This window comes from Pezoporus wallicus, unplaced genomic scaffold (assembly GCF_028554395.1).
Source record: "Pezoporus wallicus isolate ANWC-B61680 ecotype Strahan unplaced genomic scaffold, APGP_CSIRO_Pwel_v1 contig_3817, whole genome shotgun sequence".
Taxonomy (NCBI): Eukaryota; Metazoa; Chordata; class Aves; order Psittaciformes; family Psittacidae; genus Pezoporus; species Pezoporus wallicus.
Genome location: NW_026635157.1, coordinates 739,857 through 754,068, shown reverse-complemented (window position 1 = coordinate 754,068; position 14,212 = coordinate 739,857). Strand labels below are relative to the sequence as shown.

Below are 14,212 nucleotides of genomic sequence, written 5' to 3'. Positions count from 1 at the left end.
AGGTCTTACTGGAACAGACAGCAAGGATCTTAATGACTCCCAGACTCTCTGAAGTTCTTGAGGAAACTATGGTTTCATAGAGGTGCCCCTTTGGCTGCATGCATGCTACAGGTGATTCTCATTTTATTTGCCTACACTAATAGCATTTGCAGCCTAAGACAGCTGCACTGAGGTCATTACACACAAATTCACAGGTCTGAAAAGGGCAAAACATTAACAACCATACTGAAGGAAACTGTTCCAGAGCATAACGAGTTATCTTTGTTCAGCATCACTTAAAATTGTCCACACTAGCCAGGCACTACTCTTGATCAATGAATCTATACCACCTAAACTGATGTGTCAAGTCAGCTAAATCTTAACTGAAAACATGTGCTAAAGCACTCGTGATCTAGGCATACCAGTTTCAAAAATTCCTCTGCAGCAGCCTCAACCTACCATACCTTCGATGATAGCATGATGGCTGATGATGTCCTGTGCTTCTTTGCATGCAAAGCAAAGGAGGTAAGGTAATATTTTCTCAAAGAATGGAAGGCTGCCAAAATGCATTTTCAGGGTATCACTTACTGACTAAAACGAAACATGAAAGTCACTTTTTGTACTTGTAAATAAACATCTGTTTTAAGGAACCTATTCAGATAAACTATTTTGAATTAACACCAACACATTTATTATTTAAGTCTAAGAGCTTGAACATAATGTTACGTTTCTATAGATGCATTTAATACAAATATCTTTGGAAAAGATGACCAAGTAAACCTGTCAGATAAAAGAAATAAACCAGGTTCTTTTTTGTAATTAAAAAGTTAATTTTCAAGTGGTTAGAGGCAAATTTAAACATTTGCACAAAAGAATTGTTCTCTGACAAGGCTTAAAATATGGTAAGATGGGAAAATAATATGGACACTCCAAACACAAAGAAATAATTTACAACAGTCATACTGAAATTGCTTATAATGGAGGTTGTATTGAGAAAAATCTCATCTAATCTAAACATTAAATAGCTTACCAAACCACAGAGTCTATTTTCTTCCGTGATATGCTGTCTAATGGTTTCATCCTGTCCCAAAGAAACTAGTCCTCCTCCAACTATTCAGTTTGCTGAAATAACACACATGCCTACACTTCTTTTTTCTTCTCAACAGAAAACAAAGCAAAACCATTCCTTTAGCTCTGCTGACTGCAAGTGCTGGCTCTTGAGGAATGTAAGGCTAGGCTGAAGGAAGCTGTAATAAGTTCCAAATTAATTCTGCTGATATGACCAGCAATTGGACCTGGTCTTTCATTCAGAAAAGGCAATACATTGTACTATATCGTAATGTAGGTTAAATGCTTATTTGCAGACAACTAGCAGTCAGGAGAGACATTATGAACAACACAGAAACTATATGCTTTGCCTCCATTATCTGTCAAGAGGAGGAAGAGAGGCGGTTTGGGTTTTTTTTGAGAGTGTAAGAGGATATCTTACTATATGTCTGTGTCACAGCTTATTGACTATGGCAGGGAGGTGCAATATTCTGAAGCAAAGTATATTTACTTAATTTCCAACAAGCACTGGCTTATCCACATCAGTTTAATATAATTGAAGTAAACAGCAAATGCTCAGAGCATATAAAAATTTCTGAACAATCATTTAAATTAGAATAATAGAATTATAGCATTCATCATTCTTTATGTACTTTCAAAAGTTACAGAAATGATAATACATTTTTTAAGTCAGCAAAACGCTTTTTTTCTCTTTGATTTAAAAAAATCCTTAGTCATCAGCAAGGCATGTTCTGTTCTCCTGTAACTATATCTGCCAATTACTCCCATGAGTTCTTCCTGGCCAGATCTTAGATCATGTCATTGTTTCAACTAATGCATTTGGAACATCTTCAAATCTCTTTTACCCTTGTCGCTTTTACTTCAGTGCCCCTTTCCAGTTCTCCATGTAGATCTTGGATGTGCCTTCAAATAATTTCACAAGTATCTCCTCCCACTGGTATAACTCAATTTAATTTCTTTTCCTTTCCAGTCAATCCTGTCTTTCCAATTCTTCTGTTCCCATCTCCTCATCACAAATGGCCACAGTAATCCTTGAATCTTAAATGCCTCTTAGTCCACATACCTGGGACATTTCCAAAGGCTGCCACATACCCCTTTCTCCTTAAAATCTACAACTTTATCATCATCCCTTCAGCTCAATCATTCACCTGGGTCTATTTTTGCTTCACCTACAGAGACCTTTTCTGGCCAACCCAATACTGCCACAACTGCATCATGAATCCACGAAGGAACACAGGTGGATTTGCTGTTGCTACACAAATCATCTCTTAGCATCTAGCTTTTAAACACAAAGAACTAAAGCTGACTGTCCTCACCTTCACTTCCAGCCATTGATCTTACTACTCACCCTCTGCCCTGTCAAGCCTACCCAGTCTTCCACCAAGTGTAACATCATTCAGCATCTCTGCATGTGCACTCTATGCCACTGTACAGGAACTATGTGCCCTGTGTAATTCAGAAAATATGTTTCCCTCCTTCCTGAGAGGAGTTACACCTACTGTAATAAATGCAAAGGCACATCATCTAACAGAGGAGAGCACAGGCTTTTCTTTTCCTGTTAGCATTTTTCAATTAAGAACTGCACAATTGCTAGCCTACATTTCCCACGTGAGTTTAACTTCATCAATTTCCTCTTCTGCAATTTTTCCCACACTTACTGCAGTTATCTCAAAACCTGCCTGCGGAGTCTATGAGCACCCAGTATTTTTACAACCAGCTGTTTGGGAACTTCTGAGTACTGCTGCAACACAGCAATTAGAGAACACCAAAGGCAAGTGGCAAGTGCCGCATCATCAGGGCAATTTTTTTGACTGAAAGAGGTTGGAATACCTAGCAGAGCACTACTCCTTTGTAAACAATATAAAACTGCATTGTAAGCTAAATGTTTTATGAGGCAAATGTAAATGTCACCAACATTTAAGTTTTTGAAAAATTACGTTACATATGCTGTTAGGAAGAGTTGGGCAATCGACCAATAATTATTCAGCTATCCCATAAGAGAGCCTGAGGGAAGTGACAAAACGACAATGGGCCTCATGCATCACTGGGAAATGGCAATTTCACTTCATCTGGGCCTGGACTCCAGCTTGTGTTCAACAGATATCCTTAAAACTTGTTAAGCTCTTAACCACTATGAAGGAAGAAATTAATGCAACAGGGAACAATATTTTCCTTCTTAAAATATTCATAAAAATATTTACTTTCAAGGTCTTTTCCCCCTTACAATATTCAGGTAATATTTTACCAGGACAGTCCTGGCTCTCACCCACAAGTGAATTAGGGCTTTATTACTCCCATAAACTGATTTCAAACCACACTGGATCACCCCAAGAGTTCCTTCCCAGAGGATATAGTTTCAGAACTACTTCCAGAGACTTGAACTGCTTTTTCTATCAGGAAAAAAAATAATATTTCTGTAACAGACCAACCCTTTCTCAGATATGTTGATATCTGAAGGATGTTTGCTGTGAGAATTTGGGAGATGATGTGGTTCCAAAGGCTTCCACATATTTTCAAAGGGACCTTGTCTGTATATTTAACCCACTGAAACAAAAGTGCATGGCTGGAAAATGGTAGTACGTATTTAAAAATCTCACTGTGATTCAAACACAGCTGTATTACCTGCACCAGTGATTTGGTACTGTCACTTCACAAAGACAAAAGACAACAGGCTTTACTTCTATGACCAGCCTGCATTCTTGCACACCACATGAAAGAGAACAATGGAAAAGTGGCTGAATGTGAGAAAGCACCAAACTGCATTGGCTTTTTGGGTGGGGGTGGACATACTACACATACTACAAAAATCTAATAATTCTCCACCCAAGCATTGCTAGTGAATGACCTCACTGGTTTCCTACATATACCCCAGCAGTCTTCCTGCCATCACTCTATTGAGCCAAGCAATGATGTCAACAGTCCACCTGTGAGAGTGATGTAGCCCTCTGGGTCATGGTCACAGAGAACTTGCATAAAAGCTCTGCCAGTGTTAATTAAATGCACCTCTTGTTTCACTGCTGATCTCCTCTGATAAGGTTCAGCTCATTTTTCCTGGGAAGACTTCCATGCTCTAAGGGAAGCAGAGCCAACCATAACACAAAACAAATATTGCTTAGAGAATATGAAGACAACATATTAAATACTTAGTTTAAAAAAAAAAAAAGAAAAAGAAAAAAAGAAAGGATCTCCTATGAGTGCTGGGGTAAATACAAATGTAATTAATTTACATGTCTTAATAACAAGGTTAAACTACAAATGCTAATTACTGCAGATGTTTTATTATCTTTCATCAGTACTTATCTCTTCCATTTGCATTGCTCTTCCCAATTAAACTGGAGTAGAATTCTAACAACCTGCTTTAACACTGATAAGTTCTGCCAGGTTAGAGTGTGAGGAACTTGTCCAATAAAAAATTTGCTCTGAGAATGGAGTTTGGTATTTAACTAACATCAGAAATATCATTACAACTTTAACAAAGATGTTGTCCAATAGCATTTTTCTGCCGTCAGAGGGGTCGTAGCTGTAAGAAGGCTCTAAACAGCTTAGATACGAAGAGTCCTTTTCCACGAATACAATTAGCCAGCGAGTAACAAAAAGAAAAAATACATACTGCTCCTTCTTTTCGTCCTATATAAAGAAATCTAATCCACTGTCATGACTGGATGCTTTCATCATACACTGTCACCAGGATTTCTGTAATTCTTTTCCTTGCAGCATCTGATCTCCAGCCACTGTAAACCTTCAGGACATGCCCTTTTATATTTGCTTTGACAAATTAGGCATTTTCAGATAGCTTTATTACTAAGAGAACTGTCAAAGGAAGACTTTCAGTTTTGGAACCTGACAACAAAAATATTCTTGCACAACTTAAAAAGTCCTAAGATTTAATTGCTAACAGCAACACACACAAAAAAACCTGAAGGTGGCAAAATAGAAAAGGGATCTCAAAAGCAGTGGTACAGCTCTTGCTTGTTTCCCAATGGTCACAACTGACAATTCTGAAAGGCAGCTAGCTGGATGTCTTGCCATAAATTTTATTACAGAGAAAGAATTGTATGGTAAGGATATTAGGAACACATTCATATTCATTCATTCATTTTGATTTGTGGCAATTGTGAAAGTTCCAAGGAGTGTTCTATCTTACATTCCTGAACATTAGCAATATTTTCCAAACAACCAATGATCGATGTCTATTTAGATTTTTAGTTCTTGGCAATCTTCTGTTTATATAGTACCTTGCCCTACAAACTCTCCTGGAATACACAACACTAAGAGTATACTGCCTACACTTCCTGATATGGGAAAAATTCCATGGCTATACTACCTCTCTTCAAAGTCAGTGTATAACTTGGGTGTATTTTTTACAATATCCCTCAGTAAGAAATCCCATAGAGAAAATGTCCTCCATAAGAACAGTGAGATTTTTTTCTGTTCTAGGCAGAAACTGAAAATGAGAGGTAATGCTTGAACTTGTTTGGTTTATACTGCTCCTATGGACAGTTCCTATGGATTTATGAGACTGAACTGCAGCTAGTTTGTATTGAAGCGTGCAATGTGTGACTCATTCAGAAGGCTCAACCCAAGAACATTTCGCTCTGACATCTTACAGAATATCTCCCTCATGGACTGGAATTAGTTGCTGCCCATCCTTCACGTTCATTCCTCACAACCTTATGACACACAACTTACAGTACAAACTTGAATCCAGGCCATGAAGGAGATACTAGAACTTCTGACAAATTTTATTCTGTCACCAGCAATTGGAATTTGGTCTTACGCAATTTAAACACACAGCTGTGCTTCACTTCTGGCGCATAATGTGGCCACGCAGAAAAGCATATCCTCAAGTCCAGTGAGTTAAGAGTGACACAGTTTCCTGAGCTCCAGGAACTCTCCGGGTCAGAAAGTACTTCCTTCCTTGTTTCAAACAGTTGATTGTTTCAGAGGGAATTCAAAACAAAAGATTAGAAACTTTCAACCTTTCCGAAGTGTACTGCTATGCAAGGAAATCAGGCCGTGCTCTGGAAAGATAAGATAACACTGGGAGAGTACTCTTTCCGGAAATGCAATGGCTTTTGCATCCCTTCTCTAGCATCATCCAATGATTCAGCTACATATAAGTAATACTTCATGCTATGAGAAGTCAGATGCAGTTCAACTACTGTTTGGAATAAGATGTGCATGACTGGCAAAAGGCATGAGCTAACTAGCTTCCCAGCAACTTTGATAAGGCATGTCAGGGAAGAAACTATCAGTAGCTTCCTAATCTATCTCTGTACTTTTATGAACAGGTAGGAAGAAAACATGACAATTACCTCTATTTACCACCTCATTGTTTAAATCTCTAAAAAAGGAGAAAGAATGTGCTACTACTTCTGCAGTTAGAAATCTATCCTTTTCCATCATCACTTACTTTTTACAGAACCATGTTCACAAGGACTGGGAATAGATCAGGTTCATCAGCAATCATTTTAATTATACACTTCTTCCTAACAAAATTCCTTTCATCTAAATACGTTACAATGCTTTGTAATGACAGATGAAAAATCTGACATTTAGAATATGATCATATCACTACAGTTATTTACAGGCTGCAACTTGAATAAGGAAAGGCAACAGACATGTAAATTAATTTTTTCTGCAGCATTAGGGTGGCTAACTCTTCTAGACTAACTGAAAAACATCAGAAACAGAACCAATGGAAAGAGCCTTTGTCTCAGACCCTGTAATCAAAGATCTTATACAATATTACATTTTCCTAATTCTCTTTTCCTATCAATGTAGAGCTACAAAAAATGTGGGGATAAAATCTTTACAAAACCCCAAGAACTCACCTGATTCTACAAGTTATTTTTAGAGACAAACAGGAAATGCACTTCCCTGTCAAGCTGGGTCAAAGGAAGGGGAGTGATTGAGCTGAATACACTGCACTCACCGTTCCTACTAAAGGGTAGATGAATCCAGCTCCAATACTGGCTCGCACATCACTAATTGGCAAAATGAAACCAGTGGGAACGCCCTTCCTTTCAGGCTGATGGGAGAGGGATAGGTGAGTTTTTGCCATACAAATGGGAAGATTTCCAAATCCCTAACAGAAAAGGGAAAGAGAATAATTAAAAAATGTTTTTAAGATTACAGTAAAGACATAATTTGTTTTCACTTTGTTATCAGTATTTTCCAGTAACCCAAAAATCCATATAGCAATAGTTAACCTCAGTTTCTTAACCGCTAATATTTCATAAAACAATAGAACACTATTTTGCATGCTATTCCCTCTCAGCTCAGGCCTCTATCTCCAGAGACTTGGCTGTACTGATATCCAGCTTCTAGAGTGGGTTCTCAATCTACAATTAGGTGCAAATTTGCCTATACAATGGCTAGTGTGCTATTGTCAGAAAGGGCGCACAACGGGCACCCGACTGAACAAGAAATGTACACCAACTCAATAAAACCCAGTACGGCACTTCCTTCTGGATTTTAATGACCTATTTGGATCTGAGAATAGGATTCATAGTCCAAAGCTCTCTAAGGGTACTAATGTCTTCTTGGAAGTAAATACAAAAGGCTAATAATACTTTGATTTGTTTTTAAACGAGACAAAAACTGTGTGAGGTGAGGGCACTCTCTCCACTAATGACTCAAAAAGTGGTAGAAAATCAGGAAAAGACCCTCAGCAGCTCCCCCAACACTATTTGTCCCCCAGGTTTTTGATTAACCTTGACTCAAGCATATTCTGCTCTTCTATTCAATTCCCTGACATACAGGGATGCAATTCACAAGGCCAGGAGGAGAGGCAGCACTACATGGAATTGCCTCTGCAGCCCACTGCTGACAACAACTCCTTAATGACAGTGTGAAATTCTTTCCTAAAATTACTAATGTTTAGACTAAAAAATGGATTAGAGAATCACAGAAGGAAAAAATAAAGAAAGATTATTTTGCTTCAAGTACACTAGGTAAGCTTCTTATCCATCTAGAAAATCAAATTAATTCTCAGGAGGCTTGTGTAAGAGAAGCCAGCTATATTTCTGTCTGTTTGACTAGGCTACTGAAGTATACTCAGGAATTTTTCCATGACACACCATCCATAGTTTCTATTTTCTGAAAGGAAGGCTCCAGCCATGTTTACATGCAGAAGCTGTTCCATTACAGAAAATACATTCACCTCTCATCATGGTTTCAAAACTGTTTTCAAACTGTAACAAAGCCCATTCCCACATGCTTTAGGAATGGTGATCTATTTCACCTTTTAGCATCTATAACCCATTGAAAATAGTAGGAACGGAAGAAAACCCAAACATTTTACACATATTGGGAGCTTTGTTATCAACACACATAGCTGTGTGCAGATATTTTTATGTTTGCAAACTCATTTTTTGCTGGTACAAATGAACACTCATGCCCAAACTAGGCAAATTCACTAACTGCTATTTTTACAGATGTGCAGTTGTCACATTTAAGGCAGTAATCCAAAATTACCCCTCTGCATAGAAAGTATAGAGTGTCACCAATAACCTCTGAATGATTCCAAACACCATATATCTCTTGCAGAGGATGAGATAGCTTTCAAGTTTAAAACCATTTTATTCTATCTAATCTAATCTAAACCAATCCCCACTGACCTCCACAGTTCAGTACCATGGGTAAGCTCACGCCTGTTAGCAAAGCTTGACTAAACACCCCAATCGGAGAACCTTCTACACCCTGATGTTTCTTAAGACTCTCATCCAGCAGATACCTGACTGCGTAATTCACTCATGTTCTTACCTGCCGGGTGTAACGATCAATTTGTGACTGTGCAGCAGGAGCCAACTCTATATCCTGAGCTCCATACACCTTCTGAGCAATGATCCTTATTTTTTCAACAATAGGAAGCTGCAAAGACAAGGGCACAATACAAGGATGAACATAAACCAAGAGAAACTAGGATCTGATTTGCTAAGTGAGAAATCTGAATCTCTCATTTAAATTGATCTTTGTTAAACAGACTTGCTAAAGCATAAAAGCAAGTAAAGGGCACTGGTGATCAGTATGATATTCAGTGACAGGTACAGGAATTATGACCATCATTTAGGACCTGCACAATTCGTGCATTACAGAGTTGACAACATCAGCTTACATTCTGGCCTAAGTGAGGAAGAAAATTACTGCCATGTAGTTTTAAAGATCAAGAGTCAGCAAACACTGCAGACACAAGGAAGCAAGCTCCACTGGATTAACAGGGATCACTAGACAAATAAATTTCATTTCACAATAAAGATAATCTATACAGTGAGTGGACAAGGCAACGTAGTAGGCAGCCAGGGAAGGTTCTTCTGAGAAGCAAGAAACTGTAGCAGAATTTCTTGCTTCTCCTCACTGCCCCTTTGATCATAGTTTCTTTTTTTTTTTGATTCTCACCTCCTATCCTTCCTAAAATATGTATTTTGAATTGTAGCACTGATATTGTAAAACACTTTGGACACTTAAAAAAAATAAAAAGTAAAGCATTCTAGGTACACTTAAGACAAGACACTTAAATTCAACTCCTGCCTCTATGGGTATCCACATCCACATCATGTTACTCGGCTCAAACTGAACACGTGTTCTGCCTTTATGGCTTCTATTTGAAGGCAGATGTAGACTCCCACATTCAAGCCATTAGAAACTTTCCACAGATTTGCAGCAGACAGGGCATTTTTGTGGTCAGACCAGGCATTTATTTTTTTGTGCCTTCACTTCTGTTTATTTAGCATAAACAATGCTTTCCTCTTTCTCTCTTTTGGTTTTGAATGACCTTGGAGAGAGCAACTGTCACCCATATAGACTATTTTAAACAAGCAATCCTCTTTGACTTCTTTCAATAGCAACAGGAAGATGAAGGAAGGATCATTCCATCAGTCCAGCTACTTCAGTGCTGACCACAGTTGGCCAGAGATGCATGCAGTACTCTAAGGCACATCCTACCCCAATTGGTACTCTAGCATATTTAATTAACAATACATGTAGAAAAAGAGTTGAACAAAATCTAAAGAGATACCACTTGGGGAAGAAGACTTGATAATCTAAAGCAACACAAGATGCACAAGAACTCAAAATAGAAGCATTTCATTTTATTCCAACAAAAGCTAGGAACTGGTTTGTGAATAACAAACTCTATCTGGTGTATTTATAGGAAGTCCCACGGTTAATCACATTTTTGCAATGCCTGTCTAGAAGTAATGAGTTTTCTGTGCATCAGTTGAAGGGCTTGTGTCAGATTGACCTTTTTTTGTATTTATGACTGAATTTTAGAAAAATTAAAGTTTAAAGTAGTCTGCCTTTACATTAATAAGGAAATCCAGTAACAGAGACATCACAAGAAAAGAAGCTTGCCAGACTTTCAAGTAACTTCAATATAAGACAGTTGAAAGCTACTAAGGCTCAAATAAAATCCCCCCTCAGACAGGAAACTTCGAAGTAAGGTTTAAAGATGTTCCACAAGACGCTTTGTGAACATACTGACTATATGTGTATTGCACCTCAATTGGGTGGAATGATGTCACATTCCTGACTTCAGGCTTTTTAAAGGAATCCAAGCAGTGCAAAAAAAATCTAATGAGGATTGGAGATAATGCATTGCAAATATCCTGGATATAATTCCTGGCAGCATTAAGTTGAATGGGTACGGATAGCTGTCACGAGATAAAACTTCTCTCAGGTTATTAAATATGTTCATAACCATGGCAGTTTTAAACACCACAGAAGATATGCAAAACGTCTGTTAACTTGCTTTTTGAGTGCTGTTTGCTTGATGTCCAGGACTAACAGCAAGAGCAAGGGCAAACTGAATACTGCTCTCTGTTGTCAGTAGGCTAACATCAAAACTAACAGCTTTCTGTTTAAACCTCAGTAAATTCATTGAGATGGAGATTTTCATTTAGATTCAACTTGCATTTGTGTCAAAATATTTCAAACTAATTTGACAGCAGCATAATAACTACACCCTCAGCTCTCTCACAGTGACCATAGCCGCAGTTTCCAAATGAAACCCAGCAGAGCTCTGGCTAACATCAGAGGAGACTGCTTTAATGACAGTGGTGGCATTCTGCTCCTCCTGGGCTTTGTGCAATACCTTTCAAGACTGAGTCAAGCTGGACAGTCAAACTGTCTCTCTACGGATATTTTTTTTTAACTAGCATTTCAGATACTTTTCAGACCAGTACCCACACCTCACAGTTTGCAAATGTAAACTCCAACGAATCACCAGCAGTTATGGGAGTGTGCATGGCAAACAAAAGTGGTTTTCTGAGATCATCACAAATTTTTGCAAGGCAGCCTCTTACAAACAGGTGAGGCTATGTGCACGGTGTTAGAGGAGAGTTTGAGCCTATTTAATCTCCCAACACAGGCAGATGAGTCCTCGCTAAGCCTAATTAGGAGAGAAATCAGCAGGGAGGCACAGATGCTCTATACATATTAAGACAGTCCATGCATGTGAGCACTCTCAGACACCCTTCCTTCCTGAAGTTTTGAGGATCAGGCTCAAGTAGGAGTTTGAGCACTACACCATGCTAATGATCCACCTGTTTCCTAGTATTTAGTGGGATTTTTAAGGGATTATCTATTTAGAATCACAGTGTAACAGCATTTCGAGCTAAAAAGTTTCCTGTATTTCAGTTATCTAGTAATACTGCTGGAAAACTTCATTTTAATTTAACTTAAAGAAGTATTTCTGAAAGAAAAGCCACCTCGTACTTTACATGAGAAATAAAAATTCATTTTGCTTGAAAATAACTTACTGGTATTTATCAGAAAAGAAGCCCTAGTAATTCAAGAGGCTTTTTACATATATGACATTCCAGAAGCCTGGATGTTTACAAGACGCTTGTAGGAACAATTCTTACTTTTTTTTATTTAGTCTTTAAAGGCAAGTTTAGCTTTAGGTTTTCAACAAAACTGTTGATTATTCAGCACTTCACTATGAAAAAAGTCCAACTAATGGGCACAGGCAGTCACCATATGTAGTAATGCTTCACAGTGCTAATTCATATCGAAAAGTGCTTAACTGAATTTGAAGGGGTTGAAAAATAGAGGCATATTGCACAAGTAACTAAATCATTAAGGGATTTTAAGTGGATTTTTTTCTCCAGCTGATACCAGACTCTTCTAAAAAAATCATGTGCACCACCTACTTGTACCTTAAACACCTTCATCAAATATTTGCCAGCAGAAACCATGTATCTTAGAGACTCAGAAAAAAGAAGTACTTTCACATCTGCCACTTTTTTTGTCTGAGAATTTTCTACAATGGCTTAGGGTATTCCTAAACCAACTGTTCATTCCCACTTGTGAACAACACAGCATCCTCAGTTGATGAACCTATCTGCAAGACATCAGTAAAACAGTCCTAATGAAAGAAGGATGAAAAGTCTCATTCGCATGGTGTCGATGCACCGGTATGAACAGCAGCTTCGTTTCACAGCACCTCTGCTATCTGAAAAGCTATGGTGATAGTGATATTTAAAAAATGTGCAGTATCAGAAGCATGAAAGATTTATGCTCAGCAATAAAAGCTCTTCCTCTTCTCATTTCCCTTATGTAAGGTTGTGAATGCTACACAACCAAGGACATTTAGGTGGAGAACAGGTGATAAGATACACAATAGGCAGTATGGATTTAGACAAAAACTGACTTCTGTGTGACTACGTATTAATACTAATGCTGAAGAAATTATGGCAGCTTCAGAGAATTCATTACAAATTCAATTTTAGCTTCTCAAAGAAATGATAGCATGAAATGCTGTACGTATATTTATACCAAATATGAGAAGGTGCTACAGGGCCATACAGTGTAAATATTTGCTGACGAGTAGCTTTGATGTTTCTCTCAGAAACAGCCAATCTCCCCAGCCCTGCCAGAGACAATGTGCATTTCTGAAATCTCACCCATTCAGAGCTACCAAAGCCATATGCTTCTTCTGAAGCAAACACAAACACACATGCTTGTTGAGGCTGCCAAGCACCCACACCACAAACAGGATTATCTCCTTGGCTAAAGCACAACAAGTGCTACACCATAACTGCACAAGCTGCTTTCACCAAATCAGTATCTGTGTAGCTATACATCTCATTACTTGATAGAGAACAATTAAGCTAAGAATCAGCACTGATAGCGAAGAGGCTGTCATTCCCAAGACTAAATTGATTATGCAGATGAAATCACACCAGTGCTGTCATCCAGCCACACTGCTACTTCCACCAGCCTTCTTGCTACTTCTTTCTTGCAATACTATCAAAGCAAGGTTGTAACCGAAACTTCATTTAATAACCGTTGAATTTCTGCTACCCTTTCCTCACATTTCCTTCACTCTTCATCTCTTCCTTCAACTATAATGTGAAGGACTGCAGATTATAATTTTTCCATGCAGTGCTTAGTGAGGGTTTCCATGGACAGCAGTCCAGCTTCAAGAAACTGTTCTTAATCCTCCCTTCCTCTGCTGCTCACACTCACCCATGTGTCAGTGCAATTGAGATGGCAGCACCGCTGTTTGTGTAGCTGCACATACCAGAAAAACTGGTAGTGGCTAAAATGTAATCCAGGTTAAAAAAAAACCTATTGTAACCCTGATTAGATCACATCCAGTTTACCATAAAGACAAAGCCAGTATAAATCAGAGACACAGAGATGGCTTAAATACTGTATCTACAGAAAGAATTACTCAAACTGTTCAAAAGTGATCACTGAAATGTACCAGCTGAAACAGTGAGCTGTGCAGGGACACACGGCTTGGGCTGGGATTCCTGAAATCAGTCTTGTTGCCTGAAGTCAGAATCATGTGAAATGAAACATGCAGATTACCCACGACCTGCCTTGAGACTGTTCTCAGGATTCCCATCTTTTGCATCCTAATCTCAATATCTGATTTTAAGCTGTTTGGCTACTGGAGAAAGGAGTTAATCTTTTTAACTCCCCATAGCCAATCCCTGAGACTGCTTAAAACAACCTGTTTCTTTCCTCCTCCCTTTCTTCTGCTTTTAAAAGTTTCAGCTGACTTCCTTACCAAAACAGAGGCCAACAGAAAACACCTCTGAAAAGCCAGAGTCGATAGCGGTTGCAGCTAAACCACACTATTATGAGAAGCACTGGTGTTAGCTAGCTTAAATTGAATACCTTAAGGGAATGCCTGTCAGTGCAGCACTGTCTG

At 38.4% G+C, this 14,212-nt stretch overlaps 1 protein-coding gene across 5 annotated transcripts in view; it reads right to left on the bottom strand.

Annotated features, from left to right (window-relative positions):
- The window catches only part of MTHFD1L (methylenetetrahydrofolate dehydrogenase (NADP+ dependent) 1 like), a 154,396-nt gene that overhangs the window by 42,846 nt on the left and 97,338 nt on the right, over positions 1–14,212 (bottom strand). For all 5 annotated transcript variants that reach the window (XM_057405784.1, XM_057405727.1, XM_057405733.1 and 2 more), the window contains 2 exons: positions 8,815–8,922; positions 6,983–7,135 (listed from right to left, as the gene is read on the bottom strand). In XM_057405784.1, the coding sequence (XP_057261767.1) occupies positions 6,983–7,135; positions 8,815–8,922 (261 nt within the window). The remainder of the gene's footprint in view (positions 1–6,982; positions 7,136–8,814; positions 8,923–14,212) is intronic.